The sequence below is a fragment of the Ovis aries genome, chromosome 13 (assembly GCF_016772045.2).
Source record: "Ovis aries strain OAR_USU_Benz2616 breed Rambouillet chromosome 13, ARS-UI_Ramb_v3.0, whole genome shotgun sequence".
In the NCBI taxonomy this organism is placed as follows: domain Eukaryota; kingdom Metazoa; phylum Chordata; class Mammalia; order Artiodactyla; family Bovidae; genus Ovis; species Ovis aries.
In genome coordinates, this window is record NC_056066.1 from 76113584 (window position 1) to 76139731 (window position 26148).

General features: G+C 39.9%; 1 protein-coding gene across 14 annotated transcripts in view; it reads left to right on the forward strand.

The window, feature by feature from the left end:
- Positions 1-26148, forward strand: part of NCOA3 (nuclear receptor coactivator 3) — a 127695-nt gene that overhangs the window by 87914 nt on the left and 13633 nt on the right. For all 14 annotated transcript variants that reach the window (XM_042230238.1, XM_042230239.1, XM_060397813.1 and 11 more), the window contains 15 exons: positions 8209-8313; positions 9232-9404; positions 10058-10158; positions 11592-11766; positions 12218-12406; positions 12539-12640; positions 13125-13265; positions 13963-14110; positions 15081-15472; positions 15638-16506; positions 17406-17541; positions 18496-18690; positions 23043-23300; positions 23409-23535; positions 24754-24925. In XM_042230238.1, coding sequence (XP_042086172.1) covers positions 8228-8313; positions 9232-9404; positions 10058-10158; positions 11592-11766; positions 12218-12406; positions 12539-12640; positions 13125-13265; positions 13963-14110; positions 15081-15472; positions 15638-16506; positions 17406-17541; positions 18496-18690; positions 23043-23300; positions 23409-23535; positions 24754-24925 — 3264 coding nt within the window. In that variant the 5' untranslated portion in view covers positions 8209-8227. The remainder of the gene's footprint in view (positions 1-8208; positions 8314-9231; positions 9405-10057; positions 10159-11591; positions 11767-12217; positions 12407-12538; positions 12641-13124; positions 13266-13962; positions 14111-15080; positions 15473-15637; positions 16507-17405; positions 17542-18495; positions 18691-23042; positions 23301-23408; positions 23536-24753; positions 24926-26148) is intronic.

Here is a 26148-nt window from a genome sequence, read left to right on the forward strand (position 1 = left end):
GACTTACATACTAACAGTAGGATATTTTATTGCTCTCTGCTGGCCCCTTTCCAAATCTGCAGGCGTTAATAACTAAAGATAAAGGAAGAGAATTGAGCAGGACCTGAGATTTAGACTGTTTTGTGGCAGATGTTCACACCAAGGTAGTTTATTGTTGATAGAGTTTATGCTTTTCCCCTGTTTTTAGAAAACTGTAGGCTAGTAGGTTTCCTGTCAGTTGTGCCTTCATTTTAACACTTACCAAATTATGTTATAATTGTCCGTTTTCCTCTTCTGCTTGCCTGAGAGGTTAATAGTCCGGCTCTTTGTGACCCCATGGGCTGCAGGCTCCTCCATCTATGGGATTTACCAGGCTCCTCCATCTATGGGATTTTCCAGGCAAGAGTACTGGAGGGGGTTGCCATTTCCTTCTTCAGAGGATCTTCCCAACTCAGGGATTGAACCCGGGTCTCCCGCGTCACAGGTGGATGCTTTACCCTCTAAGCCACCAGGGAAGCTTGTTCTAATAGTGGGTGGTGTCATTTATCTCTTATTTCCTGGTCCCAAAATGGTCTGGGCATGCAAATGTTTGAACAGAAGTGGAATTAGATTTTAAAAATGGATTGCATTAGGTGATTTTTAGTGCATCCTACTAAACATACCAGGTTCTCAACAACAAAATAAAAGGATGTTGCAAGTTAGTTTTTATTTGGGCCCCCAACCCCCGACTTTCAGCTCTTATCCTCTATACCAAGATTCAGTTAAAACGTAAAGGTAGGAGATAATCACTGGTGAGGAAATGTCCATAGTGGCTCCATGTTTATGGACTTACCTCCTCCTTTGCTTTTTCTTGTCCCCTAAACACATCCATTTTATTTTGTTTCCTTTCTTTGCTCCATGGTGCTGTTTCTCTTGGAGCTGCACAAAAGACTGAAATAAAACCTCTAATTTTATATTTTAGAAAATATATTCTTGTAGGATTAAGCCTAACTGGTGATGACTGTATACTATATTTGTGTAAGAGTGTCAATTTGGAACTTAAATTTTGTGTAGCGTGTTTATGTACAGATGTCTCATAAATCTTTCCCAAGGGTAATTTTTTTCTAATTGGCTTAATCAGTCTATTTTTATATAATGTTTCAAGCAGTTTTCAATAAATAATTCAAATTCACAGTTGCTTGAAGATTTTCTTAAGTTACTGAGATTCTCAGGAGACTCCCAGAAATACTCCCTAATTGACATATTTAATCATACCTTGTATAATATGTCAGACAGACAAGCCTGATAAATAAATCAGATTATTGGTGGGATAGTCAGAAGTACTTAGCCCTAGCATTTAATCTTGGGAAACCCAAGAATGAAAATACTTGACAGGTTATTTTGGTTATAGTTGGGGCTTCCCAGGTGGCTCAGATGGTAAAGCATCTGCCTGCAATGCGGGAGACCTAGGTTCAATCCCTGGATCGGGAAGATCCCCTGGAGAAAGAAATGACAACTCACTCCAGTACCCTTGCTTGGAAAATTCAGTGGACGGAGGAGCCTGGTAGGCTACAGTCCATGGGATTGCTAAGAGTCAGACACGACTGAGTGACTTCACTTTATTTCTTTCTCTTTCTTTTGGTTACAGTTAATGCTTTTCTGAACTAAGCATTTTTCCTTGCCGTGTGAGCCACTAACTGTTGGTATCAAGTAGAAATAAGGGTCATGGTTAGTAGAGGGCCATATATTTGGTGACTGAAGAATAGTGGTTGATTTTTAGAGGCTTGAGGGAAATAGCAGCATTAGTACCTGCTGAGCTGGAGCACCTCATTGCCTCTGACCCTAATACTGCATGTCCTTAAACCCTCATGTAACAGCTTCTCAGTGTTCTTACTGATGAGCTGAGAAATTCTCCAGTTAACTTGTTAGCAGAGATGGTGTGATTCAACAGTGTGATTGGTTAAATTTTTTTTGGAGTGAGGGATGAAATGCCCAAGGACCATCTGATACATATTTTTTTTGATTATAAAATTCTAAAAATATTATAATCCCAGCTCTGCCATCTAGTATCTGTGATCTAGATGCTATTTTATCTATAAAATGGGAGTAATACATACTTTGGAGAATTGTGAGAAATTATACCAAATATGTGATATGCCTAGCATTGTACTGCCACAAAAGTTATGTTTCCTTCCTCCTCCCTTATTGATTTAGGAAAATGAAATATTTTAGTTGGTCTCTATCCCATTGGAGATTTACTGGGTAATGTACCTCCTTGGGCCTCCCTGGTGGCTCAGCTGGTAAAGAATCCGTCTGCAGTGTGGGAGACCTGGGTTCGATCCCTGGTTTGCAAAGATCCCCTGGAGAAGGGAAAGGCTACCCACTCCAGTATTGTGACCTGGAGATTTCCATGGACTGTATAGTCCATGGGGTCGCAAAGAGTTGGACACAACTGGGCGACTTTACCTCAGTTTCACTTTACCTCCTTACGTTTTGGCTTGTCGTGGCTTTTCTTAGGTGCCGCCCGCCCCCCGCCCCAATAACTTCTTGCTCACCTAATGGATACTAGCATTGTTGATTGACACTGCTTCCTTTTGGACATGGAGTACTTCCTGTATCTTTGACCGTCTGGATAGTTTGTTCTACATAATCAAGTTTTTCCCTCCTGTCTTAACTGTGAATAACCAAAAGGAAAGATAGTAATGCTACTAAGCCACATGTCATTGTTTTTGTGGCTTTTGAGCTGGCAGATACAATTCTTTGTTGCTTTTAAAGAACGTTCCTTTTCTACCAGTTTGTTGTACTCTGTGTATATAAACTTAAACCTGTACCACAGCTTGGTTGTATTGTATAGAAAGGCCTGTAGTATTTATAGAGGAATTTTATCCAGTTGCTGCAAGATTTTTGCTTGTTTTAAATCTGATTTATCATGAATCTACTTATGACTTTTCCAAATAATACAGAAATAGGTAACATTATATTTTGAGAACATTGAAAGTTATTATAAGTTTCTAGTATTCTGTATTGAAATAGTTGCATAGAATATTTTGCTTAAATGTCATTTTAAAGTGTACACTGTCATATTAATGTATTTAAGTAGTATAGCATAGAACTTTTAAGTAGAAACATTTCATATAAGGAAAATAATTGTAAAAATGACTCAAGGATCTAGACAGTTGAGTTTACATTGAAAGATAGAATACATTTTGGGCCTTTGAATCTGATTCAATGAAAAGTGTTTTGCTCTAGTCTTTCATTACTGTAGTGTCAGGGATGTGAAAAGCCTTCTGTGATTGGGTTGTATTCTACCTGGAAGTGTGGTTGAGGTGTTACTCCAGTTTAACTGGCAGCTGGGGAACATCTACATTCACAACTTCAAAACATACTATGAACCTCACTGTTGGATAAGAGTGCAGGTTGTGTGGGAGTAGGGCAGGTATGTTTTGTGGTCCTGATTTCTTTTCAGCTCAGCTGTGTGGATGATAGTCTTATCTGTCAGGGATCAGAATTTAGAAGGAGCTCAGTATCTTGCCTGGAGAATCCCACGGACGGAGAAGTCTAGTAGGTTACAGTCCACGGGGTCGCAAAGAGTCGTACACGACTGAGCGACTTCACCTTCAGTATCAATAGACTGTCCCGATGTGAGAGGTGCTGGGAAACACTTCTGCTGTATTATTTCCCCTTTGAATATGGATTTTACCAACTCTGTATATTCCTCAGACTAGATGGGCTATAATTTAAGATGTAAAAATGTAGGCTGTACCGTTACTGATCTGTGTTTCTTAACTTTCCTGGGGAGCAGAAATTAATCTACTCGTGGGCCTGGTGCATGTTCCGTTTCCCCCTCCCACCCTAATTCTTGGTGAGAGACTGAAGATGGTCTAGAGCTAGTGTGTATATGCTGCGTATGCCACGGAAGGAGTAACTTACAAAGCTAGACACTCTGTCCCCCCAGGTAAATCCAGTCTGAGTGTGGCTCCACCAGTGAGAGGTAGACAACAGGCCTGGCAAGTAAAATAAAGGCTTTTTATAGTTTTTTGTGTTCATAAATAAGATTAATACCAAACGAATAGGAAATGGTGCATGAAGAGTTTGTTGTAGTCATCTGTTTTTAGGAATTATTGTATTATTGAATATGTGGAAACTTGTTTTTTGGGACTGAAATACTTCTGTTTGTTACTTCTCATGTTGAACATTCTCTTTAGTTGGGTGACATTTAAAGATACATTTATTCTGCTTTGATTTTTTTGTTATACAGTATTTTGTCATTCAGACTTGTGTATCATGTGGTCTTTTAGGCACTGTATAGTGAAGGTAGTACCAATGTTTATCTCTAAGTAAGAGCTAGAAAAAAAAATCTGTCAGTCTTGTTTCTAAAAAATGAAATTTGAAAATTATTTTATATCTTAAATAGTTATACCTTCATGTTTGAATAAACACCAGTACTGTGGTTTTAAATTAGAATCGTGCACTGGTACATTTTTGGATAATTATCTATGTTACTAGAGATCATGGGACTCTGTGAAAGAGTAAACTCAGTAATAGGTAGACTGCAGTCATATACATGTTATAGCTTGTTGTTCTGTTAGATCAAGAGAAGGAGAGCCACGTGTGTATTTGGACATAGTTCCTCAGTTGTGGTGGACTCTTCACGACCCTCATGGACAGGCTCCTCTGTCCATGGAATTCTTCAAGCAAGAGTACTGGAGTGGGTTGCAGTTTGCTTCGCCAGGGTGTCTTCCTGACCCAGGGATCAAACCCTGGTCTCCTGCATTGCAGGCAGATTCCTTACTGTCTGAGCCACTAGGGAAGCCCGTATTTGGATACAGTTGAAATATTTAGGTTTCTTTTATATGTACATAAACATTGTCTTTACATGAATGATATGTGCACCTGTGTAGTTTACATGATAGTTGTGGTTACTGACTTCTTTCATACTAAGATTTTCATGGTTTTGAGTCTCTATTGATATAATTATTGTCTCTAAAAATTCATTTTGGTAACATCCTATATCGGCCAAACAAGCAACAATTTAGAAAGTTTAATCTTAAACTTTTTTGTAGATCAGAATGGAGGAAAATCTAAAATACGACTGCAGGTGTTGAATGTTCCATTTACTCAGTACTTTTTGAGGCATACTTACTGATCACCTGTTACATGCTAGGCACCTTAAGCTCTACTGGAGATCCAGCTTATGTGTAACAGCAAAGTTAGGAAATAGTACAAAGAATATAGAATAAATTATGTCTTTCAAGTTAAAGAAATGCTGTTATTCACTAAAGAGTTTGTTAATTTTGAGGATTCAGCTTGTGTTTAACATCAAAATAAGGAAATAATATCTAAAATTTGGAGTATAATTTTTTTAAATTATATTTTTAAAATAAATGCTATTATTCACTGGATGGTTGGCCACACAGTTTAAAAGTAACCTGTGAACGAAACAAAAATATAAAGGTAATTGTATTGAGATATAGCTAGTTACTCTATTTCTGTTCTTTAAGGAATCACTTTCTTAAAATATGAAAATTGGAAGTCAAAGCTGAACATGCATTTAACTTTATTATGAAATAATTTTAAACTTAAAGTTGCAAGAAAAAGAATAGTACAAAGAATTAAAAAATTTTTGCCCAACTGAGATTCACCCAGTGTCAACAGTTTGCTAGCCTCCTTTCTAGGCTCTTCTTCCCCTCCCTTTCTCCCTCTTCTCCTGTTCCTTTCTCTGTCACTCACTCACTTATAAGTATGTAAACCCTCCCTCCAACCATTGGAGGGTCCTTTGTGTACATAATGGCCTTTTTGTCCTAAATACTAAGAATAGGGATAGTTTCTTAAATAACCACAGGACAGAAATCAACTTCAGTAAATTTAACATTGGTAAAATACTGTTATCCGTTGTCCATATTCTAAATTGTCAGTAGATCTAATAATGTATAGCATTTTCCCTGTCTAGAGCGCAGGATTCAATATAGGATCAAATATTGCATTGAATTATTGTTTCTCTTTAGCTTTCTTTAATCTAGAATACTTAAAGACTTTGTCTTTTATGACATTGTCATTTTTGAAGAATATAGTATTGTGGCATTGTGGGATCTGGTTACCCTGTAAAATCATAATGTTGGGCCATTATTTAAGTTCTTTTCTCTCCTTTATTTTAACTTATGTTGTGAGGAAAAAACACCAAGTTCTTGAAACATAACAGCTATTCAGCCATTATGTTTTTTTAATCAAAATTATTGGTAGAATAAATTTTGATAGTGTTTAACTCATACCTAGGACGTCTGTAAAGATGATAATGTAATCTAAAACTCTGATTTTGTTTTTTTCTGAAGCTGAATATTTTAAGTTTCTTGTGTGAAATTTTGCTTCTCTGTTGATTTGTCTCTCTTCCTGGCAGGATTGTGCCACCTAGTGGAAGTTTATGTCCTTCTGTGTAGGTCTCAAACTGTGGATAGAATGCAAGATGTGTTTTAACAAATTAAGAAAAAGTAGTTTGGCATGTTTGAGCTTCTCTGTTGTCTTGGAATTCTTTATAACAGCGTCTTCATAAACAAGAGTTTAGGACAAATAAATTTCTTGTTGAGTGAAGGCTTAGTTCAGTTCAGTTCAGTCGCTCAGTCGTGTCCGACTCTTTGCGACCCCATGAACTGCAGCACGCCAGGCCTCCCTGTCCATCACCAACTCCTGGAGTTTACCCAAACTCATGTCCATTGAGTCGGTGATGCCATCTAACCATCTCATCTGCTGTCGCCCCCTTCTCCTCCTGCCTTCAATCTTACCCAACATCAGGCTCTTTTCAAATGAATCAGCTCTTTGCATCAAGTGGCCAAAATATTGGAGTTTCAGCTTCAACATCAGTCCTTCCAGTGAACACCCAGGACTGATCTCCTTTAGGATGGACTGGTTGGATCTCCTTGTAGTCCAAGGGACTCTCAAGAGTCTTCTCCAACACCACAGTTCAAAAGCATTAATTCTTCTGTGCTTAGCTTTCTTTATAGTCCAACTCTCACATCCATACATGACCACAGGAAGAACCATAGCCTTGACTAGATGGACTTTGGTGACAAAGTAATGTCTCTGCTTTTTAATTTGCTATCTAGATTGATCATAACTTTCCTTCCAAGGAGTAAGTGTTTTTAATTTCATAGCTGCAGTCACCATCTGCAGTTATTTTGGAGCCCAGAAAAATAAAGTCAGCCACTGTTTCCACTATTTCTCCATCTATTTGCCATGAAGTGATGGCACTGGATGCCATGGTCTTAGTTTTCTGAATGTTTAGTTTTAAGCCAACTTTTTCACTCCTTTTTCACTTCCATCAAGAGGCTCCTTAGTTCTTCTTCCCTTTCTACCATAAGGATGGTGTCATCTGCATATCTGAGGTTATTGATATTTCTCCCGGAAATCTTGATTCCAGCTTGTGCTTCATCCAGCCCAGCATTTCTTATGATGTACTCTGCATATAAGTTAAATGTGCTAAAATTATGAGCTACTGAGTATTTCTTTTTCCAACAAGAAATACCCTTTTTTTTTTTTTAGGAATACCTATTTTTTAAGGTATTTTAAAAATAACTTATTTTTAAAAATACATTGTTTTTATCAATGCAACTTTAATCAAGGCATATTTCCTTTCCACCAGTTAATATTAAAATAGTTGTTGCTCTGTGGATCTTGTAAAAATCCTCCCACCTGGATTTTTCTTGTTATACATCTACTTTGTAAGCAGAATGTATTGGAGCTTACATATTATTTACGGAGTCTCAGCTTATTTTTAAGTAGTGGAAGAAAAACACATTGGATGATGAATGCTAAAGAAATGGTCTACAGGAAAAAAGCCACTACTTTGAAAATAGCTTGAAAATAATTTTGAGATTTATCATTCAAAGACTTTTTACCAGTTGGCCAGATAGACTTATTTGTATATAAGTATAATTTAGTATTTTTCAATTGGAGAGTTGACGGTCTCTTTTTCTTATTAGATATGAAAAAGATGCCTTGTTCCTTGTGAGATATTCAGTATACACATTACTTGGTCTTGAGAAACGTTTGTCGCAGGGTTGGACATTCTGTCTAATTAGTGGAGTATAAACTCTTGAGGTCTTCAGAACAGTTGTGTACTGTAAAGAATATTGAGACTTATCCAGCCATTTAAGGAAAGTAGTCCTGAATTACAAAGTGCAGCCATTCAAGCATGTTATGCTTTTATTAGAGTCATGGATATTTTACAGTGTTTTTTATCTTATTATTCTCTCTTAGTTGCTAATGTATATTCACGATGAGTGGGTTAGGAGAAAACGCTTTGGATCCACTGGCCCCTGATTCACGAAAACGCAAGTTGCCATGTGATCCTCCAGGGCAAGGGTAAGCAATTTATTTTCTGATACTTCACCAAGATCACCTCCCCTTGTCTTTATTTGTTTGGTTTGAAGATAACATTTCAGCTTTCTGTTATTTGCTTTCTCTGGTTAGATTTTTTGTTGTTTATGTGTTCAAATATATACTAACTGTGACACTGTAAGAAGCATTTCTCAATGGAGGATGTAGGAGTTACAAATAGATAAGATTATTACAAGTAAGATAAGATTGTTACAAGTAAGAATCTTTAGTATCCTTTAAGAACATGTTATAAGTTGATATTTTGGCATTTGTGAGGTTTTATCATTCTTTTCCTGAGTGAAGTTAGAAGTTTAAAAAATAGAAATGAAATACTGCATTTTACGCAGTGATACTTCATAGCTTTTTTCGTATTTGCCAAGGTCAGTATCACTTAAATTTCACTCTCAGGGTTGCAAAATAAAAAACAATCTTATTGGGAGGGGGGTTCAGGGTTGGGAACTCATGTACACCTGTGGTGGATTCATGTCAATGTATGGCAAAACCAATACAGTATTGTAAATTAAAACAATAAAATTTAAATAAAAAAATACTACAAAAAATCATCAATATAATTCATGAGACCTTATTATTAATAAGTAGTTATTGCTGTTTAATTATTTGTTAGTTTTACTGTCTCTTTGTGGTAAAGACTATCCCCATTTTCCAGAGGATGAAGTGAAGCTAACTGACTAAGGCCACCAGGCTAACAACAGGTGGACTTGAATTTAGGTTTGCACAGATTTCAGCTGTATTATACTAGGTCTCCAAGACATTGTTTTGGGAGTCTCTGTGGGTTGAATTTACTTTGCTAGTATATGGATGTAATAGTATTGTGTAGGTACTGATTCTGCTCAAAGCTCGTTTGTGACTGATATATTTATGGTGTTTTTCCCCCATTTCCAGCCTTGCCTGCAGTGGTGAAAAGTGGAGACGGGAGCAGGAGAGTAAATATATTGAAGAATTGGCTGAACTAATATCTGCTAATCTTAGTGATATTGACAATTTCAATGTCAAACCAGATAAATGTGCAATTTTAAAAGAAACAGTAAGACAGATACGTCAAATAAAAGAGCAAGGTAATACAAAGTATGAAAACACTCAGGTCTTTTAGCAGGAACTTGTTAACTGGGTTCACATTTGTCTTTTGCTCCGTTGTTGCTTAGATGGGAACTGCTATTCCTTGAGGGCTAGTATCCCCTGTGGGGCTCGATAGTTAGGTTAGTTTGACTAGTGGACCAGCCTGGAATGCGGGAGGCCTGGGTTCGATCCCTGGGTCAGGAAGATCCCCTGGAGAAGGAAATGGCAACCCACTCCAGTACTGTTGCCTGGAGAATCCCATGGAGGGAGGAGCCTGGTAGGCTACAGTCCATAGGGTTGCAAAGAGTTGGACACGACTGAGTGACTTCACCTCACCTCAGGACATAGTCACCAGAACTGGAAGAAGGCCAAGGCTGCTCACCCTGTTATTTGTTAGTTCCCTTTCAGGAAGCAGTGAAATAGTGCTTTTAGTAGGGAAAGAAAATCTAGAGTATCTTCTGCGCTCCTGGGTAACTCAGAAGTTTAATTTTAACCCTTAAAAATTGTAGCATCATTTTCTTATCAGAAAGCATTGTCTACACGCACATGCGCATCGGTCTGTGTGCCTCTTTGTTCTGGGAACAGTGTGAACGTGCATTTAGACTGTAACTGATACATATGCTATTTGTAGTACTGCCTTATGTCTTTTCAGGAAAAGCTATTTCCAGTGATGATGATGTTCAGAAAGCTGATGTATCTTCCACAGGACAAGGAGTTATTGATAAAGACTCCTTAGGACCACTCTTACTTCAGGCAAGTACAAGGTTTTAGTTCTAAAGTAAGTGGTGTTGAATTAAAAAAAAAAAAGATAAAATTTTGGGTAGGATATGAGAGCAAAAAGAAAATGTTTCTTTTCATGAGATAGAACTCAGTATTCTGAATATGATTATAAAATGTTCTTAGGTTTAAAATATATGTAACTCATGAGGTCCTATGTACCTACCCCTGCTATGCATTTGGGCATTTTTTTTTTAATTGACTTTTTTGGTGCATTTTTCCATAACTGATAGTATGGCGCTATAATTTCATATTTTGGAGGAATTTTTAAGACTTTAGATATTTTTTGTAAGTAGTTGTCTTTAATAGATCTAGTTAACCTGTTGTACTTTACAGAAGATTTCTCTTACTTTAAGTGATGGCTAGAAGCCCTTTGTTAAAGCTCACTTATCAGATAATTTTGTTCCAGTTGGTTTGTTCCAACTACTTTTTAGTGTATGAGTTCAGTTCCTCTTTGTAAATTCTCACTACAGAGTGCTCTAGTTCCTATAGTTTGACTTGATACCAAATGGAAAGGGGGGAAGCATTCAGGGTGACTTTTTTTTTCTTTTAATTTTTAAAAACTCCTTTGAAGAAGTAATTCTTCAAAAATTAGATTATAAATTAATTCAAATTTCGTCTTTGCTGTCATCTTTTCAAATCATCTGTATTTTTCCTGCTGCTGCTACTGCTGCTAAGTCACATCAGTCGTGTCCGACTCTGTGCGACCCCACAGATGGCAGCCCAACAGGCTCCTCTGTCCCTGGGATTCTTTAGGCAAGAATACTACAGTGGGTTGCCATTTCCTTCTCCAGTGCATAAAAGTGAAAAGTGAAGTAAAATTGCTCGGTGTCTGACTTTTAGTGACCCCATGGACTGCAGCCTACCAGGCTCCTCCATCCATGGGATTCTCCAGGCAAGAGTACTGGAGTGGGGTGCCAACCCTTTATTGATGTTGCTAATGTTAATAGACATGATAGCTGATAGTTGTTAAATCAGTAGTTTTTTTCAAATTCTCTTTAGTACTAAGGCTGCCATAACAAAATGCCACAGGCTGAGTGGCTTAAACAATAGAAATTTATTTTTTACAGTTCTGGAGGCTGGAAGCCCAAGATCAAGGTGTTGGCAGTCTCGGTTTCTCCTGAGACCTCTCTCCTTGACTTGTAGATGGCTGCCTTCTCCTTGTGTCTTCACGTGGCCTTTTCTCTGGGTGTGTGCATTTCTCGTGTCTGTCTCTCTTCTCATAAGAACACTAGTCCTGTTGGATTAGAGCCCTACTCTTATGACCTCACTTAACTTTAATTACCTCCTAAAAGGCCCTATCTCCAGATAGAGTCACATTGAGCTTTAGGACTTCAACATACGAATTGTGGTTGGGGAGGGGATACAGTTCAGTCCATAATAGCCAGTGTTAACATATCCCACTTCAGGCATTGGACGGCTTCCTATTTGTGGTGAATCGTGAAGGAAACATTGTATTTGTGTCAGAGAATGTCACCCAGTACCTGCAATATAAGCAAGAGGACCTGGTTAATACAAGTGTCTACAATATATTGCATGAAGAAGATAGAAAGGATTTTCTTAAAAACTTACCAAAATCTACAGGTAAGTTTTTAAAGTATATTTTCCACATAAGTTAAAAATTTTTTTTTCTTAATCATTTCTTAGAAAGTTGAATATACTTTTGAAAGTCAAGTGATGACTCTGTAGAACAGGGAAAGCTGTAAATAGCAAAATTTTCAAATATGAATTTAAAATTTGGTATATATTTCATGGGTCTAAGATATACAGTGAGTTACAAAATATGTGAGATACCTGTTGAATTTGAAATTGAAGTTATTCCAGTGTTTTATATATTGTCTCTCTCTCTTTTTTTTTTTAATATTGTCTCTTTGAAATGTATTGTACTGTGGAAGATGTATAATGAGAAAATACATACAGCTCAAATTCTTTTTTTCTTATTGGCAAATAGTTGATTTATAGCTTAAATTCTTGATAATAGTCATAGACTGAATTGCCAGCCTTCACAAAACTCCTTTCTATTTGTTTCCTAAAGTTAATGGAGTTACCTGGACAAATGAGACCCAGAGACAAAAAAGCCATACATTTAACTGCCGTATGTTGATGAAAATACCACATGACATTCTGGAAGACATAAACACCAGTCCTGAAATGCGCCAGAGATATGAGACGATGCAGTGCTTTGCCCTGTCCCAGCCGCGGGCTATGATGGAGGAAGGGGAAGGTGAGAGCCATCACTTGCCCATGATGTTTTATCAGGCAGTAGCAGCCAAACTTGTTTAATTCTTCCCACTGAATCCCACGTTCTTACTTGCCTATTAAATAGATGCATCAAAGGTTAACTTTTCTGTCGTAGACTTGCAGTCCTGTATGATCTGTGTGGCACGCCGCATTACCACTGGAGAAAGAGCATTCCCATCAAGTCCTGAGAGCTTTATCACTAGACACGATCTTTCAGGTAGAAGCTGTGCATGTGTGTGCATTTTGTTCACTTTGGAAATTTTTATAAGTTGACTTTTTACAGCCTGTTGTGTGTGCCCACGCCCACTGTCGTGAATACTTTGCATGGATTGTTTCTGGTGTTTGTTATACAACCCTGAGAGAGATGCACTAAAACCGTAGGCATTTGAGTTGGGTGTGTTTGACATTTCAAACCCCTCAAATAAATTAACAACAAAAAAAGGTAGAGGTACCTGGCTTTCTCTCCAAATTGCATTTCACATCAGAAGCCAGTATTTTCTGTAACTTCAAACTCATTTTTCATAAACACTTTTCAAAAATTTGGGTAATTTAATGAGAATTGCTGGGAGTAATTCTTGACCTGAGCATGAATTTTAATTTTGGTCTGCCCTTTTGCCTATGAGAGTAAAGAATGAAAGCCATTGTAGTTAAATAAGGCACAATGATGAAATTAAACACAGTGGCAATTTTCTGTTTAATAGGGAAAGTTATTACTATAGACACCAATTCATTGAGATCCTCCATGAGACCTGGCTTTGAAGACATAATCCGAAGGTGTATCCAGAGATTTTTTAGTCTTAATGATGGGCAGTCATGGTCCCAGAAACGTCACTATCAAGAAGGTAAGGAATTTGGAGGTTGATTCTTTATCTCATTTGTCATCATGTTTGGGTGGCAGTGGCATCCCACTCCAGTGCTCTTGCCTGGAAAATCCCATGGACAGAGGAGCCTGGTAGGCTGCTGGGGTCGCTAGGAGTCGGACACGACTGAGCAACTTCACTTTCACTTTTCACTTTAATGCATTGGAGAAGGAAATGGCAACCCACTCCAGTGTTCTTGCCTGGAGAATCCCAGGGACGAGGGAGCCTGGTGGGCTGCCGTCTATGGGGTCACACAGAGTCGGACATGACTGAAGTGACTTAGCAGTAGCAGTTGGGTACTGTAGAGCCTTAAGAGAGTGAGTGAGTGAGTGAGTGAGAGAGAGAGAGAGAGAGAGAGAGAGAGAGAGAGAGAGTGTGTGTGTGTGTGTGTGTGTGTGTAGAGCCTTAAGTGTGTGTGTGTGTGTGTGTGTGTAGAGCCTTAAGAGTGTGTGTGTGTGTGTGTGTGTGTGTGTGTGTGTGACAGTAGTTGTTTTTGTCTGTGCAGGGGCGGAAAATGGTTGTTGAACATTGTTATTTTAGCCTGTTCCTAATTTTGGTGAGATTCAGCCTTTTGCTGGATTTTGAGGATGTTGGACTTGCATGTTTACTTTCTTTTGTCCCCTGTATGTGTGTGTTTCGCCAATTGTATTTGCGACTAATAGGATATTTTCCCCAACAGCTTATATCCATGGCCATGCAGAAACCCCACTGTATCGATTCTCTTTGGCTGATGGCACTATAGTGACTGCACAAACAAAAAGCAAACTCTTCCGAAATCCTGTAACAAATGACCGTCATGGCTTTGTCTCAACCCACTTTCTTCAGAGGTAATGGTTGATTACTGTGAGTTCTCATGTTAAATGCAGCAGTATTCTCAAGATGCTTTATTGTTAATGTAAAAAGGGAGAAAAATTAATGAGGAAAATAGGCTGTTGGGTTTGCTCAAGTGCACTTAGATTCCTGTAGTATGCTGTTTATTTTTTTAAGGTTACATTTCTATGTGAGAGTGAGGATTTGTTCATTAAGTAATTAATTCCTGGGAAAGCTGGAGGATAGGAAGGCTAATGGGTAAAAGAATAAAATCTGACTATCTGTGTTACTTTTCATTTCTAATGATACATTACATTACTTTTAAGAATGGAATTTAAAATTTGGAGGTAGACTTCAAGAAGAAATGGTTACTGTTACTATTGCTAACAGTAAATGAGCAACACATGAAGAAGCAGGAGGATATTAACCCATAAATTATTTTGAGTAATTTGTAGGCACCTCCAGGTTAACCCCTCAGTATAGGGGAATTGCAGAGAATTGCATAGGAAAAAGCCCCATTGAGATTCCAGCTAACGTAACTTTGGGTCCTTTATGGTGCTCTCATGGTGTCACTTGTTTAGATTCTGTGGCTTATTAAAATGTATGTTATTAGATTAATGACTGATCAATATTTAGATTGTTATGGTCACTAGGTATTGGAATGATGCTCAAGAAGTTAAGTTTCTGGGACTCTTCATCTTTTTTTTTTTTTTTTTTTTTTTAATGAGACTCAGGCTTTTAACACATGCCTGTAATTAAAAAATTTTAATTCATTTGGCTGTTTTGGGCCTTAGTTGTGGCTCGTGGGCTCAGTAGTTGCTGCGTACAGGCTTGGTAGCCCCATGCCATGGGGGCTCTTAGTTCCCCAGCCGCAGGTTGAACTGGCTTCACCTGCACTGGAAGGCAGATTCTTCATCATTGGTCTACGAGGGGAGTCCCCATGCCTGTAATTTTTTAGTAGAACTTTGATGTTCTGTTTCTTTGCAGGGAACAGAATGGGTATAGACCAAACCCGAATCCTGTTGGACAAGGCATTAGGCCTCCAGCAGCTGGATGCAACAGTTCAGTAGGTGGCATGAGTATGTCACCAAACCCAGGCTTACCGATGCTGAGCAGCAGGACTTACGGTGTAACTGATCCTGGCACTGCGGGGCAGATGAGTGGAGCCAGGTATGGGGCTTCCGGTAGCATAGCCTCTATGAACCCCGGGCCAGGCATGCAGTCACCATCTTCCTATCAGAACAGTACCTACGGTCTCAACATGAGTAGCCCTCCACACGGGAGCCCTGGTCTCAGCTCCAGCCAGCAGAATATCATGATTTCTCCCCGTAATCGAGGGAGTCCAAAGATGGCCTCACACCAGTTTTCTCCTGTCGCAGGTATTTGTGTTGCATTTTGTTTTATTTTTTAGCAATTCTTCTCTTTCCATGCCGCTGTAATTGTTGTTGATTTGTTTTAAAATAGAAACTTCCAACTGGCAAGTGGTGTTTGTTATAGCATATGATCGTTTATTTCTTTTCCTGACTTTTTTTTTCCAAATCCAGGTGTGCACTCTCCCATGGGATCTTCTGGCAATGCCGTGAGTCACAGCTTTTCTAGCAGCTCTCTGAGTGCCCTTCAAGCTATCAGTGAGGGCGTGGGGACTTCTCTTTTATCTACACTGTCTTCGCCAGGTCCCAAATTGGATAATTCTCCCAATATGAATATAACTCAACCAAGTAAAGTGAACAGTCAGGATTCCAAGAGTCCCATAGGCTTGTATTGCGACCAGAATCCAGTGGAGAGTTCAATGTGTCAGTCAAATAGCAGAGATCACATTAACGACAAAGAAAGTAAGGAGAGCAGTGTGGAAGGGTCTGAGAATCAGCGGGCTCCTCTGGAAAGCAAAGGTCACAAAAAGTTGCTGCAGTTACTCACCTGTTCTTCTGATGACCGGGGTCATGCCTCCTTGACCAACTCCCCCCTGGACTCAGGTTGTAAGGACTCTTCCATTAGTGTCACCAGCCCCTCTGGCGTCTCCTCTTCCACCTCCGGAGGTGTATCCTCCACATCCAACATGCACGGGTCGCTGCTGCAAGAGAAGCACCGGATTTTGCACAAGTTGCTCCAGAATGGAAATTCACCAGCAGAAGTAGCCAAGATTACCGCCGAAGCCACTGGGAAAGACACTAGCAGTACGACGTCTTGTGTAGAAGGAAACGTCAAGCAGGAGCAACTCAGTCCTAAGAAAAAGGAAAGTAACGCTCTGCTTAGGTATCTGCTGGACAGGGACGATCCTAGTGACACACTCGCCAAAGAGCTCCAGCCCAAAGTGGAAGGTGTGGACAGTAAAATGAGTCAGTGCAGCAGCTCCACCGCTCCGAGCTCGAGTCAAGAGAAAGATGCTAAAGTTAAGACAGAAACAAATGAAGAGGTAACTTGTCTTCTGTATGTTCCAGCTTGATCCTTGTATTTCATCTTTTCTGTGTTTTAAAGGCAGTGGGTTATACACAAATTCTTACTTTGTGTTTTAGGTTTATTTAATGGAAGTTAATCTGAAACTGTCACTTTTTGGGTAACTCTTCTGAGCAGCAGTAAAGTATATTATGTAATTTAGAAATATCAGATGTGTACACTTTCAAATGTGACTTCACCTCATTAGCCGCCAATTTGAAATTTTTCATGAAGGTTTTTGTTGGAATGAGCACATTAGGTCAGTAAGTGTATAGAAGAAATGGGGAAAAATCCTTCTGAATTAAGGAAGACAATTTTGATTTTTACCTAAAATCAAGTTTCATGTACATGATCACATTCTGTACAAACATTGCCCAGAGACGTTAATATGCACCTGAGAAAATTATGTCTTGGAGAAGTTCTACTGTTAGGATGTCTGTTTAATTTTTTAGTGTTTCCCAAATGTACTGATCAAACACCCTTTATAAAGCATAGCCATGAATTTGTTGAACATCAGCTTGTCTTTATGTTGTCTTAATCGTATGTGTTTTCAGAAGTATGTGTAGCAGCAGACGTTGCTGTCAGCTCATGATTCTGACTAATGTTTGCTGGAAAATATCCTTTAGTTTGAGAATTAAATATCTAGAGTAAACTTTAAAATGCCCCTTTGAAAGCATTTCCAAGCCTATCGATTTATCTCTGTCATTTTTTACATTTAGAAGTGTAGGGGTAGTCATAATCAGCCAGCCTCTACGTTGGGCGTTACCATTTAGGGTAACTATTGTATTTTACTAGTTCCCATTTCATTTCTTCTGATGAATATGTTTATACCTCTGTATCTTGTAATGAACACAGGTTAATTAAAAAAAATATTTTCAGGGATCCGGAGACTTGGATAATCTAGATGCTATTCTTGGTGATCTGACTAATTCTGACTTCTACAATAATTCCATATCCACAAGTGGTAGTAACCTGGGAACTAAGCCACAAATGTTTCAAGGAGCTAATTCTCTGGGTAAGAAAGAACTAGATTTTATTCTTGCTGCCATTTGAACTTTCTTGCACACCTGTGGGTACTCTTACATTAAGACTAGGATCCAACTTTAAAACATGTACTCTGCCTTGGTTTTTTTTTTACTAATTTATAACATAGATGCTTTAAAAAGCTTTTTGTACAGTTTCCTATTTCTAACTAACATGAGGCCAGCAATCACGGAGCTTATAGGAAAACATTCTTTGGTTGCTACAGGTGAGTCGTAGGTACTAGGTCCCTACTAGTACCTTTATTTGTCTTGGCCACAGAGAATCAGATTAAAAAGCAAATCAAAACCTGTCCTTTGATACTAATTTACTTTGGTGTTTGCTGGTTTCACCTAACTTTTCGCCTGTAGCTAAGTACTTCTGGATTCATCAGTGTAACAAGGATATCTTATATGTATCAATTGAAAAAGAGTAATCCCACAATTATCTGGAAAGGTGGCTATTCATTTTTAATGGCACTGTTTCCTCAACTGTAATGCATAGATAGTTAGATCAATCTAATAGATTGGAATTATAGTCCTTATTTGACTAGAAGCAACTTATCTGGTTACATTTAAATGTAAAATTTTAAACTTTAAGTATGAATACTGAGGAACTTCCAGAACCTTGAAACATTGGTAAAATCTTTACTATTTAATATAAAGTGAAGCTGAATGAGAATAACCATGTCAGGCTGTAGAAAAGTGCCCAATACTTCAGCCAACACCAGGACCCTTGTTTTCTTACTTTATTTGAAATAGGAGGCCAATTTTCTTTATTCTTTTGAATTTCTTTTGGTGCTGAGTGTTTATTTTGTAAAAGAAGACAGTGTTCATTTTGGGAAGAAAGATATTCTTGGGTGGGTGGTATTGGTATTTATGTTTTGTACTTAATTATGTACTGCACCATCAGAATATACTTATGTATCATGCTTCTGTGTTTTTAACAGGTTTGAGGAGTCCGCAGTCTGTGCAGTCTGTCCGTCCTCCGTATAACCGGGCAGTGTCTCTAGACAGTCCTGTTTCCGTTGGCTCAAGTCCTCCAGTAAAGAATATTGGTGCTTTCCCCATGTTAACAAAGCAACCCATGCTGGGCGGCAATCCAAGAATGATGGATAATCAGGAAAATTATGGCTCAAATATGGGTATGTTATTTCTAATTAATATCAGCTCAGTTCAGTTGCTCAGTTGTGTCTGACTCCTTGTGACCCCATGGACTACAGCATACCAGGTTTTCCTGTCCATCACCAACTCCTAGAGCTTGCTCAAACTCATGTCCATTGCGTCAGTGATGCCATCCAGCCATCTCATCCTCTGTCATCCCCTTCTCTTCCTGCCTTCAGTTTTTCCCAGCATCAGGGTCTAATTTAAATTTCTTTTGGGAAAAGCAAATTTAAAATACTTATAGCCACTCAAATAGAGTTAAATAGATTTTTGAATAACAGGAGCATGTTTCTTTCATGAGCATCCTTCACTTATTCTGCGTCTTGGTGATTTAAACTCTCGAGGAGGCTTTCTGTCCAAGACATTTTGTTTTCTTTATTTTTGGCCTTGCCATGTGGCATGTGGAATTTTAGTTCCACAACCAGGTATTGAACCTATGTCCCCTGCACTGGGGACATGGAGTCTTAACAATAAAGTGAGTTGTGAATTTTTTGATTTCCCAGTGTATAATAGTTAGGTTGCATTATACTGTAGTCTCGCTCTTTAAAAAAAAAAAAAAATTGTATAGTTTTGGCTGTGCCAGGTCTTCGTTGCTGTGTGGACTTATCTCTGGCTTTGGCGAATGGGCACTAGTCTCTATTGTGGTGTGTGGGCTTCTCACAGTGGTGGCTTCAGCTGTGGCGGTGCACAGACTCTAGATACATGGACTTCAGTGCTTAACAGCTCCTAGGCTCTAGCGCACAGACTCAGTAGTTGTGGCCTATGGACTTAGCTGTTTCAAGGCATGTGGGATCTTCCCGGCATGTGGGACCAGGGATTACACCAGGGATCCTCCTGAATTGGCAGGTGGACTCTTTACCATTGAGTCACCAGGGAAGCCTATACTGCAGTCTCTTAAGTGTTATGTCTAAAAAGAATGTTGGTGTTTGTGTCTAACTCTTTGCAACCCCATAGACTGTAGCATGGCAGGCCTCCCTGTCCTTCACCATCTCCCCAAGTTGGCCCAAGTTCATGTCTGTTGCATTGGTAATGCCATCCAGCCATCTCATCCTCTGATGCTGCCCTCTTCTCCTTCTGCCCTCAGTCTTTCCCAGCATCAGGGACTTTTCCAATGAGTTGGCTATGCACATCAGATGACCAAAATACTGGAGCTTCAGCTTCAGCTTCAGCATCAGTCCTTCCAATGAGCGTTCAGGGTTGATTTCCCTTAAGATTGACTGGTTTGATCTCCTTGCTCTCCAAGGGACTTTCAGGAGTCTTCTCCAGCAATACAGTCAAAGGCATCAGTTCTTTGGCGTTCTGCCTTCTTTATGGTCCAGCTCTTACAACCGTATGTGACCACTGGGAAGACCATAGCCTTGACTGTATGGACCTTTGTCAGCAGAGTAATGTCTCTGCTTTTCAACACACTGTCTAGGTTTGTCATAGCTTTCCTGCCAAGAAGCAGCTGTCTTCTTATTTCATGACTTCAGTCACCACCTGCAGTGATTTTTGGATCTCAAGAAGAGGAAATTTGTCACTGCTTCTGCCTTTTCCCCTTCTGTTTGCCTTGAGGTAATGGGGCCAGATGCCATGATCTTAGTCTTTTTAATATTTAGTTCTAAGCTGGCTCTTTCACTCTCCTCCTTTACCATCATCAAGAGTCTTTTCGCTTTCTGCCATCAGAGTGGTATCATCCGCATATCTGAGGTTGTTGATGTTTTTCCCGCCTATCTTGATTCCAGCTTGTAACTTATCCAGCCCAGCGTTTCCCATGATTTGCTCAGCATATAGGTTAAACAGACAGGGTGACAGCAGACAGTGCTGTTGTGCTCCTTTCTTAATCTTGAGCCAATCACTTGTTCCATACAGGGTTCTAACAGTTGCTTCTTGACCTGCATACAGGTTTCTCAGGAGACAGATACGATAGTCTGGTGTTTCCATCCTTTAAGAGCTTTCCATGGTTTGTTATGATCTACACAAAGGCTTTAGCTTAGTCATTGAAACAGAGATAGATGTTTTTCTGGAATTCCCTAGCTTTCTCTATGATCCAGCAAATGTTGGCAGTCTGATCTCTGGTTCTTCTTCCTTTTCTACCCAGCTTGGACTTCTAGAAGTTCTTGGTTAGCATAATGCAGAAGCCTAGCATGCAAAATTTTAACCTTGACCTTACTAGCATGGGAGATGAGCGCAATTGTCCGGTGATTAGCACATTCTTTAGTACTACCCTTCTTGGGAGTTGGGATGAGGATTGACCTTTTCCAGTCCTGTGGCTGCTGCTGGGTCTTCCAGATTTGCTGACATATTGAATGTAACACCTTGATGGCATGATCCTTCAGGGTTTTGAATAGCTCTACTGGAATTCCATTGCATCTGCTAGGTTTATTAACAGCAAGATTCCTAAGGCCTACTTGAGTTCAGTCTCGAGAACGTCTGGTTCTGGGTAACTGACCACACCATCATAGTAATCTGGTTCATTAAGATCTTTTTATGGTTCTTCTCTGTATTCTTTTCATCTCTATCTCTTCCGTGTCTACTAGGTGTCTGCCATTTCTGTTCTTTATTGTGCCTGTCTTTGGGCAAAACGTTCCCTTGATGTTTCCAGTTTTCCTGAAGAGGTGTCTAGTCTTTCTCCTTTTGTTTCCTTCTCGTTTTATGTGCTGTCCATTGAAGAAGGCCATCTTGTCTCTCTGCTCTACTCTTTGGAACTCTTCATTTAGTTGGATGTGCCTTTCCCTTTCTCCCTTGCTTTTCATTTCTCCTCTTTCTTCAGCTGTTTGTAAGGCCTCCTCAGATGACCATGTTGCCTTCTTGCTTCTCCTTTTCTTTGGGACGGTTCTGTTTGCTGTCTCCTGTACAGTATCATGGGCCTCTGTCCATAGGTCTCCAGGCACGCCGTTAGCTAGATCTAATGCCTGGAGTCTTATTCATTACTCCACTTTATATTCATAGGGGAGTTGACTTAAGTTCTGCCTGGCTGGCCTAGTGGTTATTCCCGCTTTCTTTAGTTTAAGCCTGAATTTTGATATGAGAAGTTTGATGATCCGAGCCACAGTCAGCTCCATGTCTTGTTTTTGCTGACTGTATACAGCTTCTCCATCTTTGGCTGCAAAGAATGTAATCAACTTGATTTTGATATTGACCATTTAGTGATGTCCATGTGTGAAGTCATCTCTTTTGTTGTTGAAAAAGGATGTTTGCTATGACAAGTGCATTCTCTTGGCAGAATTCAGTTAGCCTTTGCCTTGCTTCATTTTGTTCTCCAAGGCCAAACTTGCCCGTTACTCCAGATATCTCTTGACTTCCTACTTTTGCATTCCAATCCCCAGTGATGAATAGACTATCTTTTTTTGGTGTTAGTTCTAGGAGGTCTTCTAGGTCTTCATAGAACTGATCAATTTCAGCTTTTTCGACCTTGGTGGTAGGGGCGTATATTTGAATTGCTGTGATGTTGAATGGCTTGCCTTGGAAACAAACTGAGATCATTCTGTCATTTTTGAGGTTGCACCCAAGTACTGCATTTTAGACTCTTTCGTTGATTATGAGGACTACTCCATTCCTTCTGTGGGATTCTTGCCCACAGCAGTAGATACAATGGTCATCTAAATACGCCATTCCCGTCCACTTTAGTTCACTGTTTCCTAAGATGTCGATGTTTATTCTTGTCATCTCCTGCTCGACTATATCCAGTTTACCTTGATTCGTGTACCCTAATATTCCAGGTTCCTATGCAGTACTGTTCTATACTGCATCGGATTTTACTTTCATCATCAGACACATCCACAGCTGAGTGTTGTTTTCATTTTGGCCCAACCGCTTCATTCTTTCTGGGGCTGTTAGTAGCTGTCCTCCACTCTTCCCCAGGAGCATCCTGGACACCTTCAGACCTGCGGGACTCATCTTTTGGTGTCATATGTCTTTTTGAAATGAAGCTATGAGCCATGCTGTGTAGGGCCACCCCATATGGACAGGTCGTAGCAGAGAGTTCTGACAAAACGTGATCTACTAGAGGAGAGAATGGCAAATCACATCAGTATACTTGCTGTTAGAAACTCATGAACCATATCAAAAAAGAATGTACTTAATTTAAAAACATGTTATTGCTAAAATATGGTAACCATCATCTGACAACGCAGGGTTGCCATAGACCTATGGCAGTTTGTAAAAATGGCAGTATAGGCCACAGTATAGCGAAGGTATGCCTGGGGGGGGGCCTGTCAGAAATTGTTGGCCAGCCCTAATCTGAGAATGACAAAGCACTTTTTTGTCAAGGATCATGTGTCTTAATGATTGCACCTGTATGACGTAAGAATTTCTTTCCAATATGGAAAATACCTCATCATTTCTGTTTCAGGTGGGCCAAACAGAAATGTGACTGTGAATCAGGCGCCTTCCTCAGGAGACTGGGGCTTACCGAGCTCCAAGGCCAGCCGCATGGAACCCGTGAATTCAAATGCCATGGGGAGACCAGGAACTGATTATAACGCTTCTTTACCCAGACCTGCCATGGGCGGCTCGATGCCCACCATGCCACTTCGGTCCAATAGCGTCCCAGGTGCGAGACCAGTGACGCAGCAGCAGCAGCCGCCGCCACCACAGATGCTTCAGATGCGTAAGTAGCCCCTTCAGAAGAAAAGAAAACTGGATGTTTTAGGCCAACTTTTGCCATTGACTTATTTGAACATTTACCCCACCCACCTTTTTTTTTTTGCTCCCCCAGGGCCTGGTGAGATTCCCATGGGGATGGGGGTCAGTCCTTATGGCCAAGCAGCACCATCAAACCAACCTGGTTCCTGGCCAGATGGCATGTTGTCCATGGAACAAGGCCCTCATGGGACCCAAAATAGGTGGGGCTTTATTAAGTGGCTCTATAGAGAATGGAAACATTGGATTATCCAGAAGAGGGTTAGAGCATAGGAACAAACCTGGAAGAGAATGAGAAAAACTCTCTATGAATGAGGTACTCATTGCCACCTGTGTGTAAAATAATGCCGAGCCAGCAGGCGGCGGTGGTGACTGGAGAGAGAAGAGACAGCGCTGTACTGTCAGCCACCAGGACTGAGTGGTCGTGCTTGGAGCTGCCACGTGCCACAGTTGTCTCATAATGTAACAGTCCTCTGCCACGCGGAGGGGATAAGCTGGCACTAGTTTGACAAGCTAAATGGTGCTCGGAGGGTGAGCCTTGCTTTTCTGCAAAGTTCATTATTAAAGATTGGATAATTCTTTTTTAAAATTGTTTAAAACATTTCAGGGATGAAGGTGGAAGTAAAATAAAGCACTCTTCTGTTTTTGTGGATTGTGCCTGTATTTCACTTTTTAGCTTGGCCAGTAACTCATTTGCATGAAAGAGGCCACCTGTCAGTGTCAGCTCTAACTTGAGTTCTACAATAAATTAAACAAATGAAAGCGAATTGATCTGTTGAAAAGATGGGAGTGTAATTACATGAGTTTATTGGCTTGGTTGTTTCTCTGCTCAGTAGAGAGCAAATAGTTTCATCACAGAATTTTTCTGAGGCTGGATATATTGTCTAGCTCCATGCTCCTGTAATGTCAGAGAACTGTGGCATTGCTGTGGGTGTGTGGGGTTTGTCAGTACGTGAGCTCTGTGGGCCATGTATGAAACCAAGTTATTTTGGTAGATCCCCAGACTCAGTTCAGCATGTCTCCCTTTTTTCTCATTCTTTTTTTGATTTTTCCAACCTGCAAGTATCCTAACTGTCACTTCTGTTCTAGTAGGATCTTAAAAACACTGCCCTCTTCATTCCTCCCATCCTTCTCCCTGCCCCTGCCAAATCTCTGCTGTCCTCTAATATCTAGCAGTTACGTTTTGGTGGTGGGGCTGGAAGTTGTGAGCTAGGAGGTGGTGGTTGAAGATGACCTGGTGAGGCTTAGAATGATGGGTCTTGAATGTAAATTGATGGCACTTGTTCTACTCTGCTGTTCTCTTAGTTTATAATTGATACTTGTATCATTTGAGTTATTGCATGTTAAAAATACTGTGTGGGGTTACTTTGCTTTTTTTCCAGAGGAAAAGCACCGTTAGTTGATTACATGTCTCTTTTTAGGCCAATTCTTAGGAATTCCCTGGATGATCTCCTTGGGCCGCCTTCTAACCTAGAAGGCCAGAGTGATGAAAGAGCATTGTTGGACCAGCTGCACACACTCTTGAGCAACACAGATGCCACAGGCCTGGAAGAGATTGACAGAGCTCTGGGCATTCCTGAGCTTGTAAATCAGGTAGGTAGCAGTACCATGGAAGTAGAAGTGCGTGTGTGTGTGTGTGTGGTGTGTGTGTGGTGTGTGTGTGTGTGTGTGTGTGTGTGTATGTATGTGTGGTTTGTGTGGTGTGTGTGGGTGCATGTGTGATGTGTGTGTGTGTGTGTGTGTATGTGTGGTGTGTGTGGGTGCGTGCGTGCGTGCGTGTGTGTGTGTGTGTACAACAGAGCTCTGGGCATTCCTGAACTTGTGTACCATGGAACTAGGGGGGTATGTGTGTGTCTGTGAGAGAGAAGCTATGTATGACAGCACCTGATCTTTCCTTTTCCTTATGATAAAGTACTGTATTCATGGATATGAGCATTAAATTTAGAAAATACTTTTTAATTGTGATAGAACATCCAGCAGCTTGCTGTTTTATAAAGATGTCACATTTTAGGCACCCACAGAAATGATCCAGTTAAAACCACTCTATGGTTTTAAAAATGCTGCTTTTTGCTTATGTTATAACGTTGAATCCTTATTTTTATAATTAACTTCTCTTTACTACCTAGCAGACAAGTGTATACTCTGAGGAGGCAGACTTTTTTTTTGTGGTAAACAAAACCTGTTTACAGTGGTAAATTGTGAATATCTCAACACCACCATCTCCTATTTGTAGTCATCTGTTCAGCTGTATGAAAATACACCATTTATGAATCTATCTTTTGAAGCATGAATTTTGTAGTGGATCTTTTCACATATAGGATGCATGTTTGGGGGCACTGCTTCAGTCTGTGTGTTCAGTGATAAGCGGGGAATGGTCCTTGGTTCTCAGGCTTTGTTGGGGAAACAGGTATAAAAATGTGTGTACTCTAACGTGGCAGCGCTCTACAGAGCTTTTTAAAGGGTGGGTGAGAAACACAGAGCGGTGATGATGTCCTCCTGGGGGTACCAGCCGTCTGTGGCCCTGCTGGGGAGGAGCGGTGTCTTACTGGCTGGGGAGAACGTGAGGGTCCCATGAGGACCAAGAAACTAACTGCCGCTAGGATTTTACTGAAGCTGAAAATAGCTTTCTTTGTCCTCATGATAAAATAGTTAATAGTGCTTATATAAAATTCTGACAATCACAAAAGTCCATGTGTTTTTAAAAAGTTGAACATCCTCCATAATCTTGGCACAAAGAATCATAAGTAACTTTTGAGTGTATATATAAAAAAAGAGAGTGGACTGAATATACTTTGGCAGTCTGTTTTACCTTAAGA